Consider the following 23,062-nt stretch of genomic DNA (forward strand, 5'->3'; position numbering starts at 1 on the left):
TCCAACTAAACTTATGTACACATACAATTTCTTGTATCCAATCCCAAATATACAACAGGAAAGAATTAATTAATCGCCTCAGAGAAGTGAATGTTGTTTTGCTGGTCTTTAGTCAAGTGACAAAACCTTGAAAGCTTCCATGATACTCTTCACCAAACAAGACCTCAGCATCAATATTGAAACAAAAGGAGCAGACCAGCGTTCCTTTTTTTTTTTTCTTTTTCTTATATCTACTACAGATGAATGAGTCATGACAACGTATTAGAAAGCCTCGTAAAATTGTTTCCTGGAGAGGTCCTGGTAGAGAAACTCCTGGTTAGTTTCTTCAAGTAGTTCAAGAAAGGAAAAGTAAAATTTGCAACATCATGGGTCAAGATGTTGCCACTTACTGAAGGAACAATCCAGGTTTAGTGAGTAGGCTCCTTGGAACTTGACCAGTCAGGTTGTTATTTTGAACAAAACTGTGAAATGGAGAAAGAAAATGTTAAAAGTACATCATAGCACAAACTACTAACATCTAAGAAAGCTCAAGCAAGTGAAGACAACTTTGCAAACTGTCAATTGCTTCTGCAACCAAAAAAAACAAAAAACTCACTCTTCTAGTTATTAGAAAAAAAGAAATGTCATCCTGAAACACTCCAAACACTAGGCAAATGGGAAGAGAATTAGTGTTTTACAAACCTAGCATGAGAGATCTGACCACCAAAACATGTTCTACTTCAGTTACTTCCAGAATTGCATGCATAGGACCTTGGGTCCTTTTGATATTAACTAATTATTCCATTAAGTACTTGGTTTCCAGTGTTAAGATGTTCTACATAATTTGGTAAAAGATTCTAGCATACTGCTGTTTTCCCGTCCCTCCCGTTTAAAATGGGAGATGAAGTTATCGGATGCGGGCAGAGTAGAAAGCCAAGCAACTTCCCCCTTCAATCCATTTTAGGAAAGAGAAGACAGGAAGTAACAGAGGCCTTCTTCCCCTGTCATCTCCCTTCCACCCAAGAAGGGGATGCCCCTGCCACCTTTTTTTATGTTTTGCAAGGGAAGACAAAAGGGAAACCCCTGAAGAAAGAAAAATGAGGAGGGGGAAGCGGCCCACCCAAGTCAATCCTTCTGAATGGCAGGGCCTGGGGCCTGCCCTCCACCCCCATCTACTGAACAGGAAATCAAAAAGCAGAAGGGAGCAATGGGGGCTGTCCTTGTCCAGTAGCATCATCACCTCAGTAGTAGGATGATCCATAACCAAGTATAAAAACTTGGGTTGAGCCTTTTGGCTCTAAGCTTGAGTGAGTTGGATACCTTTCTTTTGTAACTAATCTAAATAATATAGCTCAGGCTCATCAATTTTCATCCTAAACTTAATCCAAATGTGTAAAATAGTTCAAAAAGTTTTAGGGAGAATGATGATGTTTCATGCTTATAACTAATATTTTGGCTAAACATGTGGGTGAAACTTTTTAATTTCATGGCACATGGCAGCGTTTCTTCATGTGAATTCTTGAGTTTAAGCATCAAGTGTAATCAGGTTTGTGCACACAACGTTTTAAAAGTACTAGACTGACATAATTAAACTCAATAGTTCTAACTGCCTAGTGAACAGACTGGCTACTGAAGCCACTCACATTGTAGATATCAAAATGGTCTAGGAAAAGTCTAGCCTGCATTCGCAATAACAATTGTATAAGTGGATGTATTCATCAACAACTCCGGACTTACAGTTCGTGTAGAGTATCGATAACAGCTATAGATGAGGGAATCTCTCCAGTGAATCCATTGTCCTGCAAATGCCTGCAGATAAAGAACCAAATAAGGAAGAAGGCCATCAAAAAATAAACCTGATAATAAGGGAAGCAGAACGAGAAAGGTAGGCTCCAGAAGCTCACAATCTCTCCAGCCTTCCTAATTTGCTAAGATCTGGAATAGGCCCTGTCAAGTTATTACGCCCAAGGATGCTGCCATTTACCAAAAGATTTTGCAATAGTAAGCAAACAGAACAATGTTTTCACTACAAAACGAAAAATTTCAAAACTTACATGTCAGTTAGTGCAGTTAAGTTGGCTATGCTGGGGGACAGCAAGCCCGAGACACGCATGTTTGATAAATTCCTGCAGTATAACATTAAAGATAAACGTCAGCAAAATAGAAGCCGTACATAACTCATGGTCAGCAAACTATTGAAATGAATGCTAGCAGTTTGAATGCTTGAACTCACAAAGCCACTACGCGGCTGTTGGGTCCATCAGAGCAGATAACTCCTGTCCATGAGTAACCCTGAGGGTGACAAGGGTCCCCATTCCAATCCAGTGGTAAATTTTGAAGACTTTTCTTTAGTTTCTCTAAAGCAATTACTGTAATCAGATATTTAATATACCATGTTAGAGATGGATCAAAAGAGACAACAAAGAAATACATGTTAGTGCAAGAATCTAAACCAACCATCTCGTGTAACAGTTCTTCCTCCAAGAACTAATATGTTTAAAACCTCCCCTGCATTGATCAATGGAGCCATGTGTGAGCCATCAGCTGGAGTTAGCACAAGCTTGGTGGGACCAGAGAGAGGCCACTGGGTTGCAAAGACCACCACCCCTGACTGGGTTACATTCACGTTTTTATAATATGGAATACCATTGATGTAGACATTGAGTACTCTTGAATCGTCTGATAAGGAATCAGGGTGGTTCGCAAAATAAAGAGCAATATAATAGCTAGAGTTCAATAGAGACATAGGTGGCCAGTGTAATTCCAGGGGCTTTGGTAGGTCTGTTGTCAGAGCTGCACCAAACACCTTTGATGGTGGAAGGTTCCAAAAGCCAGAAGAAGAGATATTTCCCCTGTTGGTTGTTGGAGTAAGATTACTGGCATGAAATGGCTCCCAGTATCTATCAAATGGGTCGTCAGGAAACCTGGACTTTCACATTTTCAGAAAAGGAATATTCGGAATTTACAAAATAAATAAACTTGAATATGTACTTCGGAATCGGCATTTCATATTCATAACGTACAATACAATCCGGGTTCCTTCGATAGGACCAAAAAGCAGCAGAAAGTTTTCTTGATCAGCTACAAAGCTTACAACCATAGCATCCCAAACATCAGTTGAGTTTCGAGTGTTTTCATAGGCAAGTCCTATGGGGCTAAGGAATATTTTCATATTCATAGCTCAAGAAAGCCGGAATATTTTCACCGCAAGGTCAACTGAAAATTAAAATTTCTTGTCGGTAAGCTACAAGAGAGAATTTCAGTGCAGGTGACCCCGATAAATTCAAATAGTTCAGAGGCGAAAACGAATTATTGAGAACTCGATACAGCTGAGACAATAATCTTGCGATAGTATCTCAGAAAAAAACAAACTTCAGAACATAAAAAGAAAGTCGTTGTGTTTCTTTCAGTTAATGTTGTTTTGGCCTTCACTATCTGTGTATGATGCAATCGAATGTTTTGTTCCTTCGATGCCAAGGTACAGAAAAAAGGCCCTGTATCCTCTCAACTTTCAAAATTAAACAAAGAAAAAGTCTAAGCAGAAAGCAAACCGCAGAAAAAATTACCTCAAAGATGGGCCTTGGTTTCCAAAACTGTTCCTGGCGACAACACCTAGACCATACTTTTCAAAATTTGTCGAGTTATAAACAGAGTCCTCCAAAAGTACTAACTCAAGCGTAGAAATGAACATATCTGAATCCGTAAGCTTGTTTTTGGCGACACAGATGCTCATCGTGCGTCCTTTAGCGAGGAATACAGCCTCGTAATACCTAGATAGCCCTCTGACATAATCTTCAGTCGTATTCACGACAGCCCAGAAGGTCCCGTCAACAATCAGGTCGAAGACAGGGGGTAGAGTATCCAGACCATTGACTGCGCCGTAGAAGTAGGTCGTGCGAACTAGATACTTCCCAGAACGGTAAACAGGCACGACGTAGCAGAATTTGCTGTGACGATCCAGCGGGAAGGAGCGGAGGGTGGAGAGAGTGGGAAAGAGGCTCTGATTAGAAAGGATTTTGGGGGTTCCAGTAGAGACGAAGGAGGCGTCGGGGAGGTAACGCAGGCCATTGATCACAGATGGTTCCGTAGCGCCACAGTCGATGAAAAGGCCTGAAAAAAGAAGAGGAAGAGATTAAAACATAAACGGGGATGACAGACTAACCAACAATAAATGAAAAACAAAAAGAACCAATAACAAATTGAGATCAAATGATGCCTTTGGGGCCCCGAGGTTGGGAATGAACGACGGTGAAGAGCGACAAGAGGAGGAGGAGCAGAGAGAAGTTTGCCATGGCAGAAGCAGAAGAACGTCGGGAAGAGTAAGGTAAGGAGGAAGGGAGTTGAATTATGAATGTGTCGTCGGGGAAAAGAAAGGAATCGTTGGTGAGAGAAGGCAAAGAATTATGAGAGAGAGGAAGTAGAGTAGGTCATTGCATAGTTTAGTTGCAGTATAAAGAATTTGAAAATTAGTTTGAAGAATTCAAATTGCAGGTAACGAGAGATTTCACAGAGAAGGGACCATCAACCATCAACCTCAAGTGGGTTCAGTTGAGCAGAACGCTGGAAAGGAATCTCTTTAGCGTAAGAAGCCCATCAGAGCCATTTTCTCAATTCCTTTCCAACCTTCCGCCCTTTGTCTATAAAATGATTATTTCTCCGTGCTTATGAGCTTCAAAAGTCAAAGTAGCAAAGTATTGGGCTCTCACATTCAACTGATCTCACGACTACATCGTGTAACTGAGGTGAGAGCGACGAGCAGCGCACATCCCATTTCAACAAATAGCTTGTGATATGGGCGTACGTGCAGATATGTCCTATGCCCACCCAATCAAAACTTATAGAAACTGATTAAAAGTTATTAATTGATATAATATTTTATTTTAATACATATAATAATTTTTTATATGTAATTTTAAATTATTTATTTAATACAAATTTAAGCATTAATTTTTAAAATAAATTATAAATATAATTTTATTTATTAAGAGATATGATTTACTTATTATTGATTTAATTAATTTAATTAATAAACATAATACTATTTAAAAAATATTTCTTTGTTATTCTTCATTGCCATGAACAATGTCAAGCCTTTGAACATTGGCTAGATGAGAATTATATGGAACATGGTTCTACCTTTGAACACGCCCACGGATCTTCGTGGTACAGATTGTAAGACGTACGGAAACAAAGTCTCCCATTTATAAACGGCGTCTTCTGCAGAAAGGGCGCGGAAAAGCCTGTTTAGGTCTGAGAGCTTTTTAATATGAGACGCTCGTGAAAAACGAACCTTAATCGACAATACCGACGGGCAGAGAAGGAAAACGCACGTCTCAGGTGCTACTCTTTGAAGGACCAATAACATCTGTCCGCGTCATTGAGCTTAAAAATTAAAATATAAAAGGGCGGGGTGAGTTCGGAATTCAGATGAGAACTCATCTTTTCCTAATCTGACCAAAATACCCTTCTTCTCTTTCCCCTGTCACCCTCAAAATCCTCCATTCTCTACCCTCTAACTGTCCTCTCCCCTCACGTCCATGGAGCAGCAGCACGAGCGGTCGCTTCCGGAGAGAAAGGGGCAGAAAAGAAAATTTGAAGTGAAAACTGAAGACGACGACGACGACGAAGAAGAACAACAGAAAGCTTCAGTCTCTGTGCTGTCAACCGATCCTCACCAAACCCTAGTTTCTCAGATTCACGCGCAAGTTAAAATACTCGGCTATACCTTTTCCTGGAAAGAAGCTGATCGATCTGCCGCCAAGTGCGCCACTCATGTCCTCTCTGAACTCGCTAAGAACGGTAATTATGCGAAAAAATTCAGAGTCGTTTATTTATTTATTTACTACTCTTCGGTCTTTTGACGTTATTACCTGTTGTTATTTCTCGAAGAGGAGCTTGTGAATGTCATAGTAGAAGCTGGAGCGGTTCCCGCGCTGGTTAAGCATCTACAAGCTCCTCCAGTCTTAAGTGAGAGCGACGGAGGGCAGAGGCCTTTTGAGCACGAGGTGGAGAAAGGGAGCGCTTTCGCGTTAGGACTTCTTGCGGTCAAGGTAATCAAGGATCTCAATTCTGGATCTATTTTATTTATTCTTGAAGCTTGTATTGCTTTTATTCAATACTGCTGGCGGGGCATTTTCTATACGCAATTCTGTAAATGTAGTGTCGGTGCTTGTTTTGTGAGGTGTAGATGTTATATTTACAGCAGTGTAATTTGATTATTTGTTATTCAATTTCTTTTGGCATTTTTGTTGAATGTCTTCCTGGTTGTACGTCTCTATGTTACATTTGTTTTATAAAACTTTTGATGTACCATTTCCAATTTTTTATGTCTTTATTGGTCTCGTTTCTTTAATATGGTCGAATACCTGGTGGTAGTTTGTAGATTAGCAATATGGATATTATCTGCCTTTTTCAATCCGTAGACACTGGGTTTGCTAGTAGTTTTTCGTCTGTCTGTTTTATGTTACGAATTCATGGCAAATGCCGTCGTTTCCAAATCTTTGCAGCTATTCTGGAGTATGAAAAGCTGTTCTAAGTCTTCCTATGCTATGTTCTTTGAGTATAACAGCTGTTTCTTATTGTTACCTATCAGGACTTAATCCCAGGAACTGTTCTGTTTGATTACTCTCTAGACTTGTTAGTTATGCATGTGCTTCTTGGTGTGACAGCCAGAGCACCAACAGCTGATAGTAGACAGTGGAGCGCTACCTCATCTTGTAAGTCTGTTGAAGAGGTGTACGGATGGTTCCAACTCCCGTGCTGTCAATGGTGTTATTCGTAGAGCTGCTGATGCTATCACTAATCTTGCTCACGAGAATAGTATCATCAAAACCTCTGTCAGGTTTGGTGGGCAGACTGCTTGTCAAATGGATAATTGTTATGTTTGTAATGATATCTCATTTTGTGATGCCCTGACCTGTCTTTTCAGGGTTGAAGGGGGGATTCCACCTCTTGTTGAGTTACTTGATTCCACCGATATGAAGGTACAAAGAGCAGTTGCTGGAGCGCTACGAACCCTGGCATTTAAAAATGATGAAAACAAGAATCAGGTTAGATTTTTCTTTTCAGTACTTAATTATTTTGTTTCCGTGAAACTCTTGCTAGACATAGGAGTTTATGTTGTATATATCATACACCTTTCAGATTGTAGAATGCAATGCTCTTCCAACCCTGATCTTAATGCTTCGATCAGAGGATGCTGCAATACACTATGAGGCAGTAAGTATCCAATGCGTACTGTTTCTGGATGAGCTCAGTATATTTACTTCAGTAACATGAAATAATTCCTTGTGTTGCAACAGGTGGGTGTTATAGGTAACCTAGTCCATTCATCTCCTAACATAAAGAAAGAAGTTCTCCTTTCTGGGGCTTTGCAACCTGTTATTGGCTTACTTAGGTATAGTTGAATATGTGGCTCCTAATCTTATCTATGTTTGTTCTTTGGTTGGATGTGTTTATAATTATGTATTTATTATGATTTCGACATTAGTTGGGGTTTCTTTGCCTTGAACTTGCATATCAAGTTGCAGACTATAACATTTATTTCATGGTGATACAGTTCTTGTTGTTCAGAGAGCCAAAGGGAAGCAGCATTATTACTTGGTCAATTTGCTGCAACAGATTCAGATTGCAAGGTTGTTTCAGGACCTCTTTGTTTCACTATCTGTCTCCACTTTTTTTTTTTTTAAATTTTTTGAAAGGAATCTTTTTACGGCTTATTCTTTCAAACATCATATATGTTTACTATACTATCTCTGATATTTGAGTTGCTAGTAGGTTCATATTGTACAGAGAGGTGCAGTCAGACCTTTGATTGATATGCTGCAGTCTCCAGATATTCAACTTAAAGAGATGTCAGCTTTTGCACTGGGGAGGTTGGCACAGGTTGTTCACATTATTCTTTCTTGATGGATTTGTATGGTCCAAATGTGAAAAATGTGCTGCAATCTTAGCTTCCCGACGACAGGCATTGGGCTAAATACTGTCATTGGAAAATTTTCTCTGCTAACTATTCCAATAGATGGATTTCTTCAAATGGTTTTGTTTCCTTTTCCTTTTTTTCTTATTAACATTGCATTATTATTTTTAATTTTATTTTTAAGTAGATAGTCTCTCTTTTTTTCTCTGACATATATATAGGCAGATGTGCTTACATACCTTTTTCCATCATGCTTCAATGTTTGCCTCATGAAATAGTGCATTGTTTGGATTAACTTTTAATAGCCAAATTCTTCACTCTATTTAGTATCTATTCTGTATTTCTTTATTAGGATACACACAATCAAGCTGGTATTGCTCACAATGGTGGTCTAGTGCCTTTGCTGAAGCTTCTTGACTCCAAGAACGGATCTCTACAACACAATGCTGCATTTGCTCTTTATGGTCTAGCTGACAATGAGGTGCAATTTGCACATAATGTTGATATGTTGTTCTTATTTGGCCCTAGAAAGAGAATGATTGTTTTTGTTCTCTGCAGGACAATGTTTCTGACTTTATTAGGGTTGGGGGGGTTCAGAAGCTTCAGGATGGAGAATTCATTGTTCAAGTATGTTCTTGGTTCTAATATTTTTAACTTATGATATTGATATGGGTTGTTGGGCCTTTGTCTCAAGTCAAATTGAGGATAATTATCTTTATTATTTGTTGTGTCATATGGTATAAGTTGCTGTCAAATTATTACCTAGCCTTCGTAATTAGTTTTAGTTCCATGACATTGCTGAGAATGGTGTGACAATTGCAATAACAGGCAACGAAAGATTGTGTAGCAAAAACATTGAAAAGATTAGAGGAGAAGATTCATGGAAGGGTAGGGTTTGACTTTCCAGAGGACGACAAATTTTTGTGTATATGCTTCATTCTTCTCTCTCTCTCTCTCTCTCCATCTCTGAATCTTCAAGAAGATATGTTATTCTAGCAATTACATGTTACCTGTGATTTTTAAATTTTGACAAGTTGTCATTTATTTGACAGGTATTGAAGCACTTATTGTACTTGATGCGTGTAGGGGAAAAGGCCGTTCAACGGCGGTTTGCTGCAGCTCTTGCTCACCTTTGTTCTCCTGATGATCAAAGGCTAATATTCATTGATAATAATGGTCTGAGTTTGTCTTATACCATTTCTCTCCTGCATATGCATTTGTGTGAACCATTTGTCTTTGAGCAGGTCTGGAGTTGCTTTTGGGTCTTCTTGGGTCAACCAATCCAAAGCAGCAGCAAGATGGTTCTGTGGCTCTATACAAGATGGCTAACAAGGCCATGGCACTCTCACCAATGGATGCTGCACCTCTGTCACCAACACCTCAGGTTCAGATCTCTATGACTAATCAATCAAAATTTACACAATTGAGGGTTACAAGTTTTAATTTTTGTCAGACAACTGGTTGACTTGATTTAGAACATTTGTGTTTGAAGTTACCGGAAACAAGATAAGCCATTGTAAAATTCTCTTATGAGATGTTAGTGAATATAGGCAATGAAGTAATTTTATTTTTTTTGAAATAAAAATTACTCTTAATCCTATACAGTTTTCTAGTTTATGTATCTTGGTCTGTGCCTATTCCCTCTGCTCTTATCCATTAAAAAGTGCAAGCCTTTTGTTTCTAGCAGTGATTTTGATTATTTCCGTTTTTGTTTTTGAATATGATTTTCTTTGGGCTTCTGCTCATTTATTAAAATATAAACTTCGAATGGAAATTGCATAATATGCTGCCTTAATATCTATGACTCTTGATCCAATGGAGCTAATCTTGTTATTCAAATCTTCAATACCATTTAATTAGCTTTTTTTTAACAATTTGTAGTTTTCTTAATATCTTTTCATTTTTTTATTTTTATTTTTATTGGTGTCTGTTTTCCAGGTTTATCTTGGTGAGCAGTATGTAAACAATGCAACACTTTCTGATGTTACTTTTCTTGTTGAAGGTCGTTTGTCTTCCACCTCTATGCCTTTTCATTTTATTTTTTTGTTTTCTTAATTTCTTTGTGGTTGTCCTATAGTTGGTTTTGTCAATGTTATAAAACCGGACTGGAATGGTTGGTTGAACTGGGGTCAACTGGACCTGGTCCCTTTTTTGGGATATACATGTGTAAGACCCGTAGCCTGGAGGAGGGTCAAAACCTGGTTGAACTGGTCACCTAGTTGACCCAGCCTGGTCTGCTGGGCCATTGTCATGTGGAGGCAGTTGCCTCCCTCTTTTGGCTCCGGCCAGGAGAAGTCCTTGGCCTACTTGTGTGAATGATGGAAGGTTGGAAGTGGTGGGGTCTGCTCCCTTCCTGCAGATCATCTCTCTCTCTCTCTCTCTCTCTCTCTGTTAATTTTTGCCAAAAATGATGTCATTTTTATGTCACCTTGGGTCAACTGGTGGTCAAAACCAGATGTTCTACTGTTCTAGTCTCCTCTTCTTGTCTATAATTGGTTCATTTTTAATAATATTGATCTGTATACATTGTTTCATTGGTTTTAGTTCTAATTTAGTTTATCATTATGTGTTTTAGGTAGACTTTTTTATGCTCACAGAATTGCTTTACTTGCTTCTTCGGATGCATTTCGTGCAATGTTTGATGGTGGTTACAGGGTGAGCAATTTTTAGTTTTCAATCTTTGTATGTTCTCTATCTATCTCTATATGTAGGGTTCTCACTGTGTGAAAGGTGATCGTCAATTGTTAATGTGTAATTATCAAGTGCATCAGATGATTAGCATAAGAAGTATCATAATTTCGTAGTTTTTGCGGCTTTATTGGGTTGCATCCAGATTTTGGTTCAGAAAACAATTAACTGCTATGCGAACATTCTTTAATATGCTTTGTTATATGATTATTATGCAAAGTTTTTTGTAATGACCAATATGTTATTTTATTTAAAAGATATGACCTATATACTAGTAGAGTTGTTTTTGTTTCTTATTTGCATTCAGAGAACCAAATTGGAAGTGTGTTTCAGGAAAAAGATGCACGTGACATTGAGATTCCAAATATTAGATGGGAGGTGTTTGAATTGATGATGAGGTATGGTTATTATTATTTTTTTCTTTTTAGATTGAGAATTGATTTATTAAGGTTTTAGAATACTCCATTTCCACTGCAAACAGATTCATCTATACGGGTTCGGTTGATGTAACTCTGGATATTGCACAAGATCTCCTAAGAGCTGCAGATCAGTATCTTTTGGAGGGTCTTAAGCGCCTTTGCGAGTATGCCATTGCACAGGTGATGATAACTAATCGTACCTTCTATGCAGTTTCTTATCCTTTTATAAGGTGGGTCTTATTTAACTCAAAATTAATCTATTTCAGGATATATCACTGGAAAATGTTTCAACCATGTATGAGTTGTCTGAGGCCTTCCATGCCATGTCATTGAAACACACGTGTATTTTGTTCATCTTGGAGCAGTTTGATAAGATGAGAGATAAGCCTGGGTCTCTCTCTCTCTCTCTCTCTCTGAAATTTCAACATTGAATAAATAAATGAATGCTACTTACGTGGTATGCCTGGATTGTAACTTAATATAGTAACTTTTTTTGTTGTTTTGAGGGCTGGGGGCTAGTGGTGATTACCTATCCTGCCATGGTGGCCTGTGAAGTAACTATGTTATAGCTAGTATTTGCTTCAGGTTTGAAAACGGGTGGTGCACAGCTTCTTATGCTTAGTTTCTTGTGTTATCTGGGTTGGTTAACTGGTGACTTTTTATGTGAGATGGGATTTGGAAATGATCTCTGCAAGGTGCTTTATAAAACGTTTCAAGCAATTGGTCTTTATGGGCCTTTTAGGAAACTTTGCTAAGTGGTGAAGAACCGAAGTAGAAATGAATTTTAAATTAGAAGCAGAGAAAAATTATGTTATCTGGCAGCAAATGAGTCCAGCACATGTATTCATCTTTATGACCTTGACAAACTGAGTTTTTGGTGATCTGATTTGCAGGTTTTCACATCTCATTCATCGTATCATCCCAGAGCTGTGCTGCTACTTTTCAAAAGTGTGCAAGTCTAATCAACGCAGCACTCGGCTTTAGATGCATGACATTTCTGACATTGGTCGGTGAAACTAACAAAATTCTGAGGTCAATATTGTGCAGTCGGGAATTGGGATCCTGTCATTGTTTGCAATGCTGACATTTCTCAAAACAAAGTGCAAAAAAAGCGAGGAATGATTATTCGAATATCAATTTGGGTGCCCCATTTCTCAAGCTAACATGCTTCTGGTGTAATATCAACCTAGCTTTAGTAGAGTCCATTGACTATGTAATTGGTTCTGTGCTGTTTACCAAGGTATTGGTGAGTGGTGAAGGGGCATAGTTACTGTGGTGTTACAATCTCCTTTGGGGCCAATTTTTTTTTTTTTTTTTTTTTTTTAACCTTGATCTTAACGTTACAATGTTAGCTTCTCTCTTTTGAACTATTAGATGATAACTAGGAGTTAGCTGGAGGTTTTTGTTGTCAGTTCGCCCTCTAAGATAAAGAGGGTGTTTGGTACAGAATTGAAAGCGAAGGAAGAAAGTAATTTCTTTACCGTCGATGTGGTGCATCCCACTTGTAAACATGTAAAAGGAAAAGGCGTTTGTTTTAATCAAAATTGTAGTTCTCTTTGTGAAGAAGGCATCATTATAGTCTGTATATTTCTGGATGAAGAAACCTCTTGTCGTAGAATTTGGTTACGTATTCGAACCATGTTAATTGCTTGATTCGAACCATGTTAATTGCTTGATTAATTGTTTGTGTTTTTAACCGCTTTCATTGGTCTATGTTGCCGTATTAGAGCCCTAACTGTTGTTGCCGATCGACTCTATATAGTTTTGCGAACCTCTTGCTCAAAGTATTGGAAGTATGTTTGCAGAAATCCAGATTTTAAGATCCTTCCTCAAAGATTAGTTTGTGTTTCGTTTATTTTGTTAATTTACAAACATGCACACCATTGTCCTTTCTTCTCTATCACCATCATTGTCCTTTCTTCTCTATCACCATCATGTTTGGCATGTACAATTAACAGCCATGCATGTTAATTTTTTTAGAGTAGCTTAGGATAAATTGCATAATCTACATGTTTTACTGATGCATACACATATTTTAAACAAGTTAGGATCACTTACGATCATTTTTAATTATATTTTGAAAAGATAATTAATTGATCAATATCTGTCAATGATCGATTGACAAAAAGTGCACATGTCAAAAATATAAAGCGTGATTGATCAATTAGGGTCGATTGATCGATCAATCTGAACATGACAAAATTGTACTATAAATCATGATCAATCATTCCCTATAGAATGATCGATCAATGATGTCCATACAATCAAAATTACAAAGATTGATTGATCAACCACTTGACATTGATCAATCATATAGAAATTTGCTAACTATGGACATAAAACATGATCAATCATAGTAACAAAATTGATCAGTTATACTTGCAAAACACTGCTAGTAGGAATTTTGATTGATCGATTATTCCCTATACATTGATCGATCAACTTAATTTGCTAGACCTAAGGGAAGAATATAATTGATCATTCCATCGATCAATAAGTCAATTTATAACAAAAATAGACTTGTTACACTCGATTGATCAATCAATACTTTGCATTGATTGATCAATGTAAACTTGCCTTTTTTTCAAATGAGAAAAAAACAACTAGTTTGGCTTGAAGAATTTATACAACAAAAGTTATTTTGAGAAGTTAATGAACATTTATTGGCATACCTACAACATTCAATATTCTCAATCTTGAAATTCTTTTCCTAAGTCAATTTTTAAGAAAGAAAAGACTTTCCTTGCAAATCCATTCATTTTTCTCGGATCTTACTTGTTGCATTCAATTAGTTAAGCTCCAAATTCATTCACATTGTGTATCAAAGTTGTAGGCTTGGTCAAATTCAAAAAGGGAAGGTTGTCTCTCCAAAGATCAAAAGTGTAAGTATTTTTCTTTTCTTGTATTTTTCTGATTTTATTTGAAAGGTTCATCTAAAACTTTAAATCCAGATTGAAGAGCTTGCTAGAGCTAGAATCTAGCTCAATCTCAATGGAGATTGCTATATTCGTGTATTTGAACATACATGTGGCTTAAAAGAGAGTCAAAATCTCTTTTGTATAATTCAAAGATAATAAATCTCATATTAGTGGAATTTCCCAAACACAAATTATTGGGTGGTGAATACCAATAGGGGAATATTGATAACAAAAAAATTGGTGTTTATTGTGGTATGTGAATTTATTTTGTCTTATTTTTATTTAAATATATTTTAATTTGTATGTACTTTTTAAATTTTTAAAAACTCAATTAACTCCCTCTTGAGAAACCATGCGCCAACAATTGGTATCAGAGTAAGCCTAAGCACATTTGAAATTTTGAATATTGATTCAAATGGCATCTAAAGGAAATTACTCCTTCACGAGGGACAATAAGCCAACCACTGCCCTCTATTCAATGGTGTAAATAATAGCTATTGGAAGGTAAAAATGAAATTCTTCTTCCAATTCATGAATTGTGACATATCGCATGTGGCAAATAATGCCCCTTTGGAGCACAAAGAGAATGATCACCTTGTCATAAAGGAGTTCAATGAGTTGACTAGGGCAGATAAGGAAGAACTCAGAACAAACTTCAAGGCTATCATCAACTTGTTGTTGAATACCTTAAGACCAAACGGGTTCAATTGGATGTCCACATATAAGACCACTAAAGAAATTTGGGACAAATTTGAGGTCACACATGAAGGGACCACTAGAGTCAAGGGCTCTAGAATTAGCTTATTGATAGCTTAATACGATGAATTTAAAATACAATTGGGTGAATCAATAGCTGAGATGAACTCTAAATTCACTTGTTATGATCTTGGGGTTAAAGTACTTGACTTTTCGCTACCAAACAAATCGATCTTTTAGTATGTATTGGCTAGGTGCTTTGGTATCAAAGCTATGCCGTTGTTGCGAGTTTGAATCCCAAAGGGGGCAACATAAAGGGAGCGACCTAGAGGCCCGATTAAAATTACTGGTAGGCTCAAAAAGTGGGTTGGGCTAGTGTTGCTAGAGTGGGCCGCCGTGGATGTCGGCTCATAACGATGGGAGTATTGTTATGATCTTGGGGTTAAGTACTTGGCTTTCCCCTACCAAACAAACCGATCTTTTGGGTAGTATTGGCTAGGTGCTTAACATCACTCATATAATCAATGAATTGAACATTCAAGGAGAAGAGATTTCCCTTTATAGGTAAAATGACAAGCTTCTCAAGACACTTCAAAAGTTATGAGATATGAGGAAGAATACCATTCGTGAGAATGCTAACTTTAGGTCCATGAGTTCGGAATAGCTTCTAAGGAGTCTCCTAGCATATGAGATGGAGCCTAAAGATGTTGACTCCCATGTTTTTTTTATGTACAACTTGAAAATCTAAGTATTTTAGATATTTCACCTTCAAGAGTAAATGCATCTCAAGGTCTAAAGCTTCAAGCCAAACTCAAGACCTCAAACACCATTGGAGAGCGTCTCTTGAAGAAGAAACCACAAGGAAGAAGATAATGAGAAAACTAGAGTTCAAGTGTAATAGTCCAATGTCCAAACTCAATCACTTACGTAAGAGAGTATTCTAAATGCCCTTTCTTTAACTACATATGTGAAATTGGACCTTTAGGACATAATTTGCATTTAGACGTGTTTAGGATCATCATAAACATCATTTAGAATATACTAGAGCAGTTATAGAAAAATATTCCTCTGCATTGTTGAATTGGGATTGGAATGATTGATCAACTACTGGTAATGATCAACTATTCTGAACTGTGTAGGCTATAAATATAAAGCATGATCGATCAACCATATTTAATTCATCGATTATTCAAAACATGGTCATTTCATGCTATAATGTATGATTGATCATCTCACTTGGATTAATTGATCTTTTCTGCCAAGGCAAACAAATTTCACATGGAATGATCGATCATCCCACCTGATTGATTGACCAAACAGAACCTTACCAGTAAGGGACATAATACATGGTTGATCATACGAAAATGCATTGATCGATCATCCATTGGTAATGATTGATCAAGTCAACTTTTTTGGACCAATGGTGACACATTAATCAATCCGTCCATCAATCAATAAGTCACTGTCTAACAAAAAAAGTAGTCGTTATGATTCATTGATCGATCAATCATTTTTTAGTAATCGATTAATCAAAGTATTGACTTTTGAAAATGGGAAAATAATGTCTAGTTTGAGTTAGGGAAGCTATAAATACACCCACCAAACCGTGTAAAGTGAATGAGCCTTTATTGACAAATACTCAATCTATTATTCTCTATTTTGTGAAATTCCTTTGAAAGTGCTTTAGAGTGGAATAGAGAGCCTCACACCTGTGAAAATTTTCATTTCTCTTTCATCAACCCTTGAAAACATACAGTCAAAAACTCCATCATCTCACATCGTGGTACAAAGGAAGAGGAAGTTTGTATCTCTCAAGGAGAAACATCTCTCCAAGTAAGGGTGTAATTTACCTTTATTTTATTTTTATTTGTGAAAGGTTTATCTAGAACCTATATAATCTAGATAGAAGCCTAATTGGACCTAGAATCTAGTAGCAATCTCTTGGGGAGATTGGCTTTATACAAATCGTGTATTGAACTACATGTGGCCAAAGAGAGCCAAAATATCTTTTGTAATTCCAACTATTAGAGTTTTTTAAATAGTAAAATTTTCCCAAGCAAGGGTTCTTGGGCGATGACAACCACTAGGGAGACATCAACAACAAAAATTCTTTTTGTCCTTATCGTGTGTGCTTGTGAGATTTTATCTTGACTTGCTCTTATGCATGATTCTTTATTCACTCACACAACTTATTTTTAATTTAATAATCTTAATTCACACCCCCACCCCCCCCCCCCCCCCCCCCCCCCCCCCCCCCCACTACCAAGCCAAATACTTAATTTAATTCAAAATTCCCTTGATTTTGAAAAAGATTAAATGGCATTTCAAGACAAATTGCTCATTCCCAAAAGGCAACATGCCAACCTTCTACCTTTGCTCAATGGAACCAACTACGGATATTGGAAGGTAAAAATGGTGTTCTTCCTTCAATCCATGGAATGAGACATATAAAATGTAACTAAGAATGACCCTTTTGAGCCTCAAAAGCACAAAAATAGCCTTCTAGTTGCAAATGAATTCAATGAGTTGACTAAGGAAGACAAAGAGCTGCTCAAAACAAACTCCAAGGCCATAAACCTCTTGTTGTGTGCCTTTGGACCAAACGAGTTCAATAGGATCTCCACATGTAAGACCGCTAAGAAAATTTGAGAAAAACTAGAGGTCATACATGAAGGAACCACTAGAGTAAAAGAGTCTAGGATTAGCCTATTGATAGCCCAATAAGATGAATTTAAAATGAAACCGGGTGAGTCAATAGCCAAAATGAACTCAAGGTTCACTCATATAATTAATGATTTAAAAATTTTAGGAGAAAAGATTTCCTTTTATAGGCGTAACGACAAGCTTCTCAAAGCATTTCCAAGGTCATGAGACATGAGGAAGACAACTATTCATGAGAATGTTAACTTTAGAACTATAAGCTCAAAAGAGCTACTAGGAATCCTTCTCACATATGAGAGGAAACCAAAAGATGTTGAGGAAGAGTAACCTAAGAAGAAAAACATTGCTCTTAAGGCCAAGATGAGTGCTACTGAAAGTAACTCTAGTTAAGAAAGCTCAAATGAAGTGAGTTTTATCACTAGACATCTTCAAAGAATTTATAGGAATGTTGGTTTTAGGAATCCATATGTTGTACTTTCTAGTAAAGAAGAGTAGGAAGAAGAAGAAAACAGGAAAAGGACGACGAAGAGGAGAAGAGAAGAGAAGAGAAGAGAAGAAAGAGATCATGTTGAGAGAGAATGAGAGGAGAATTGGGGTTGTAGAAGATCTCCAAACCCTCCCCCTTAGCCTTTATTTATAGATGTCAATTAATACATAAATTATAAGTATACCCTTTACCCTAGAGAGAGTGAAGAAGAGGCAAAAAATATAAGATATTTACAATAATAACACCTAAGTTTGTCTATGTCTTTCAACATTCTCCTTCAAGCTGGTGGTGAAAAAATATTGTATATGTTACAATATGGGCTCAAACCCACATGAGTACGGAGAAAGCCCACACGTCCAAGAGGGGTGGCATGATAGTAAATAAAGTGTCATCTCATAAAGATGGCCCAAGTGTTTAATTAGTCAAGGAGAACATGTCTATTATGTCATTTCTCATGTGAAGCTTGTGGCCCTAAGGGCATTATTGACATTGTAACATCCTCTCAAAAACCATAAATAGAGGCCTTTGGTTTGGGGTAGAGCATCAAGTTTTTCTCCCCTTCTCTTAATTCATTCAAGTTCTCTTAGCCTAAAGACTCTCTCCCTTTTTTCTCTTTCTCCCTTCTTTACCCAGGTTCTCTTCTCTTCTTCTCTCCTTCTCCCTTCTTTATCCAGGTTCTCTTCTCTTCTTCTCTCCTTCTCTTCTTCTCTTCTTCTCTCCCTCTCTTACTTTGCTCGAGGTTTTAATCATGAGGTCCTAAATTCAACATGGTAACAAAGCATTGAATTTAGGATCCCCATATCAAGATGATGCTCTAAAGAATCCATGATCAAGGCTACTCATGCAAGACTCCTTGTGAAGCAAAATTGAAGCTTGTTGAGATAAATTCCTTGTTCTTGTTATTATTATCTATTGATGGCTTCTTGATCTCGGTTTTTTATCTCTAGATTATGATTCAGAGATTATTCTCTTCATCCTATGATAATATTTGGATTCATATCTCTCAGTTTGCAAGAAGCTTGTGAAAGCTGGATTTTTCAGTCAGTTGCAAGTTTTTGGCTGAAATCGGTTTATATCGAGATTGTTTTGCATAGAGAGTTACTACTAGTGCATGCAAAGTTTGGAAGGCTACTATCTCGTGCTTATTATGTCCAATCTTGATATTTTTTTTGGTTTTAAGAAGATGATTATGTTGGATACTTCTTCCTCCCTCAATGTTTCTTTGGAAAGTTGTTTTTTGAAGAACCGAGCCTCTTGATTGTTTTGATTCGTAGCCACAAGTTTTCTTGGAGTTTTTCTTCTTCTTGCATAGATCCCCACGTGAATCTAAGGTTCGGAGATCAGTTTACAAAAAAATAAGCAAAGAAAACAGGAGTTCTAGATGTTATCTTGGAAAGACCAAGGTGGCACCACACTTTTTAAAGCAAGTTTCTCCTCCAAGCAAGCTCAAGAAGGCAGTCTTTGGTTTGCCGAGCCTAAGGTACTGGTTTGGTAGTTTTTTTAATGCATGAATATTTTCTTTTTCCTCCCTTCTACGTTGAGATCAGTGGAAGACTGCGTTGCCAAAATAATTCAAGAAAAAAAGCAAGGAGAGGTGTCTTCTTTGGTTGCTAAGTTGGTGCCAATTTAAGGAGGAAACTACCTCATTTAGAAGATTGTTTTTCAGTCACATGATCTTCTATTCTAGCTGCTTGAGATATTTGTTTTTTTTTTAAAGATTACAAAGAATTTGATTTGGTATCCTTGCCTAAAAAAATTAGGGCAACAAAAGGTTGAAATAATTTTGGAAAGTGGGAGATTTTATGGAAGATCTTCTAAAGATCATGATTTGGTGAATAAATTAACTATCACGTTTTTTAAGGATGAAGTCATCGTCAGCCTCTCCTTCTTACTTAGTGGATGGAACATTGACCTAAGCCCAACATCAACTCAGGCTTGTTCAATAATCCAAGGTTTGGACATTACCTTTGGACATCTTTCCTTCATCCTTTACAAGTAAGCTCTCCTATTCTCTCATTGTTTTTTGAAGAGATACTAAAAAGTTTTTCTACAATGGCTGAAGAACACATTTGTAGTAAGAGTGATATCCTCAGTATCACTACTATACCCTTGAGAGGGTTATCCAATTAATCAAGTTGGCCCAAATCGGTTTAAAGGTTTCTTATTACCCGAGACCTACTAGGTCACCTAACCAAGTTTGAACCACCTATTGATGAAGAAGGTAGTACTTACAATAAGTGGTTGAAATATGACACCTTGGTGGTTAAATGACTCATCAACAACATGGAAGAGCAAGTAGCCAACAATGTTGTCCACCCTGGATATAACCAAACAGGTTTGGGACACATATGTCAAATTGTGTTCTAACACAGATAGTCTATAAAAGTTGTATGATGTCTTCTAAAGTATGTATATTACTAAACAATGAGACAACATACATGAGTACTTGGGAAGATTCAGAGGCCTTATTTAAGAATGGAAGCTAGCCCAACCTAACTCTATCGATGTCTCTATTTAAGATAAGCAGAAGGAAGTTTTAGCAACCACTATCTGTTTATGGAATATTAAGTCCTATCTTGAGGTTGTTAAAACTCAACTTCTTAGCTCCTCCGCTATTCCCACATTTGATGATGTATGTGCCACCTTACTTCACATTCAAAATTCTTCTCCCCCTTCTCCTACTGAAGTATCATCAACCATGTACTCCGGTAATAAGGGCACATCCTCTACCAACCGAGGTTATGGTAGAAATTATAGAGGAGGTTGAGGAAGAAGTGTAAGGATTGGTTCCTCCAGAACAAACAACAAGGAATGCACTCATTGTGGAAGATTTGACCACACCATTGAACAGTTTTAGAAACTCCATGGTAGGCCAGAATGGGCCACAACTAATCAAGCCTCAGCCGATGGCACAAAGGAGGACAAGTATGCACCACCGTCAGACAAAAAGACCCTCACTGATGATGAGTATGACCTATCTCTCCTCCAAGTTCCTTCACTACTGATACCGCCACCACCGCTTTAGGTATGCTCTCTGGTACTACCTCCTCTTCATCCTGGATTATTAACTTAGAGGCCTCTGAGCATCTCACATATAACAAAGGTCTACACTATAGTCTTTCTCTCCTTGTATTTTAGATAAATTTCTTACCATAGCTTATGGATCCCAAATTAAAGTTATCGGGAAATTATCTACCACTGTTACATCATCACTTCCGCTTACAACTATCCTCTTTGTTTCTGGCTTTCCCTTGAACCTCTTGTCTGTTAGTCAACTTACTAAACATTTTAATTGCTCCATCACCTTCTGACCCACTTCTTGTGTGTTTCAATATCTAACAAGTAAGCGGGAAATTGGTGGAGGCTGTGAACAAAGGGTGCTCTACTACTTGGACGTGCTTCAAATAAATGCAGTCTCAACCAAGCACACTTAGGTGAGACTATGGCACAATCGGTTGGGACATCCCTCAACACCATTTATTCACCTTCTCTTTCCAACATTAAAATTTGTCAAGTTTGAGTTGTGAACTCTGTTAGGTGACCAAACACCAAATGACCACATATTCTCCTCGGAATGATCTTAAAGGTATTACTCCTTTTTATTTGATCCACACAGATGTATAGGGACCATTGAGTGTCTCAAAAATTTGACCGAGGTGAAACTATGGCACAATCGGTTGGGACATCCCTCAACACCACCTCTTCACCTTCTCTTTCTAACCTTCAAAAATTTGTCAAGTTTGAACTGTGAAGTGTGTCAGGTGACCAAACACCAAAGGACCACATATTCTCCTCAGAATGATTTTAAAGGTGTTGCTCCTTTTTATTTGATCCACACAATTATATGAGGACCCTTGAGTGTCTCAATCATTTCACCAAGGTGAGACTATGGCACAATCGGTTGGGACATCCCTCAACACCATCTCTCCACCTTCTCTTTCTAGCATTCAAAAATTTGTCAAGTTTGACCTATGAAGTGTGTCGGGTGACCAAACACCAAAGAACCACACATTCTCCTCAGAATGATCTTAAAGGTGTTGCTCCTTTTTATTTGATCTACACAGATGTATGGGGACCCTTGAGTGTCTCAAACATGGATATTCCTCTTTAAAAAGAGACTTTATCACTTTTATTGATGATTTTACTCGTGTCACATGGATATTCCTCTTTAAAAAGATATCTGAAATTTTATCCATTTTAAAATCCTTTCATTCTATAGTGGCCACTCAATTTGGTAAGAAATTAAAAGTACTTCGCTGTGATAATGCCAAAGAATATATCTCTAGTGACCTTTACTCTTTTTGTAAAAAAAAAATGACATTATCCATCAAACATCTTGTGTCTACACCCCTCAAAAAAAGGTGTAGCGGAACGAAAAAACCGTCATCTTCTAGAGGTAGTCCGCGGCTTATTATACTTCATGAAAGTACCATACTTCTACTAGCCACATGCCATACTTATTGCATGCTTTCTCATTAATAGGCTACCCTCATTTGTCCTTGGTCATAAATCCCCATACTTGTTATTATTTCCTAATGATGAACTATTTTCGCTTCCTCTGAGACTCTTCATGCTTACATGTTTTGTTCATGTTACCTCACCTCATCGAAGTAAATTTGATTCAAAATTTATCAAGTGTATCTTCTTAGGATACTCTCACACACAGAAATGTTATGTTTGCTATAATCCTATTCTCCAAATACTACTTTGTCTAGGGATGTGACCTTCTGTGAAGACACTTTATACTACTCCGATAATGCTTCTCAAGGTCTCTCATTTATACAAGCCTCTCCTCGACTAGTTGTGTCCCTTGTTGGAAAAAAACTCTTCAACCCCCTAAAGCATTGCCCGATACCATACTTGTAGAGTTTATAGACCCCATCGAGGTAAGTCCATCTCCACCTACTCCTAGTCCATTTGGACTGCAATATGATACTCGGCCTATCGAGTAATTATTTTATATTATATAAATAATAGTAATTATTAGGATTACTTAAGGGTGGCACCATGCCAAACTGGCTCGCAAACTGTTCGAGCTCGACTCACTTTAGTCTTTACTTGAGCACAACTCAAGATTTTCCAAACTCGTTTTGTTAGCTAGTTAGTCGATTCGTTAGTATAAATTTTTTTTTATATATAAAAATACCCTTAACTCTAATTGCTCTCATCAATTACCTCTTTACTTGGTTGATAGTAGCTCTTATTTACCTCAAACCTCAAAGACGATTGATCGTTTAACTCTTTTGTGTCCTTCAAAATCTAATATTGTTGTTTGCCAATGGAATAAACAATATTG

The 23,062-nt window shown here is 37.4% G+C and overlaps 2 protein-coding genes across 2 annotated transcripts; one reads left to right on the forward strand and one right to left on the reverse strand.

Moving 5' to 3' along the window:
* On the reverse strand, window positions 1-5,344 carry LOC137959344 (putative leucine-rich repeat receptor-like serine/threonine-protein kinase At2g14440). The gene is made up of 9 exons (XM_068806748.1): window positions 5,116-5,344; window positions 3,546-4,089; window positions 2,437-2,903; window positions 2,213-2,348; window positions 2,034-2,105; window positions 1,884-1,952; window positions 1,717-1,788; window positions 390-461; window positions 1-297 (listed from the first exon to the last, which is right to left on the reverse strand). Exons 1-9 carry the CDS (start codon window positions 5,342-5,344, stop codon window positions 249-251), a joined length of 1,710 nt encoding a protein of 569 aa, XP_068662849.1. The 3' UTR covers window positions 1-248.
* Window positions 5,345-5,440: 96 nt separating this feature from the next.
* LOC137959277 (ARM REPEAT PROTEIN INTERACTING WITH ABF2-like) lies at window positions 5,441-12,570 on the forward strand. The gene is made up of 19 exons (XM_068806667.1): window positions 5,441-5,778; window positions 5,869-6,029; window positions 6,648-6,820; window positions 6,908-7,028; window positions 7,123-7,197; window positions 7,281-7,375; window positions 7,538-7,613; window positions 7,756-7,863; window positions 8,250-8,378; window positions 8,456-8,524; window positions 8,726-8,785; window positions 8,950-9,073; window positions 9,142-9,281; window positions 9,836-9,899; window positions 10,473-10,552; window positions 10,919-10,983; window positions 11,067-11,184; window positions 11,271-11,395; window positions 11,898-12,570. Exons 1-19 carry the CDS (start codon window positions 5,517-5,519, stop codon window positions 11,986-11,988), a joined length of 2,136 nt encoding a protein of 711 aa, XP_068662768.1. The 5' UTR covers window positions 5,441-5,516; the 3' UTR covers window positions 11,989-12,570.
* Window positions 12,571-23,062: the final 10,492 nt, after the last annotated feature.

This window comes from Aristolochia californica, unplaced genomic scaffold (genome assembly GCF_029961685.1).
Source record: "Aristolochia californica isolate CCGP_79_NKW_82.1479 unplaced genomic scaffold, dmAriCali1.0.hap1 SCAF_3, whole genome shotgun sequence".
Lineage (NCBI taxonomy): Eukaryota > Viridiplantae > Streptophyta > Magnoliopsida > Piperales > Aristolochiaceae > Aristolochia > Aristolochia californica.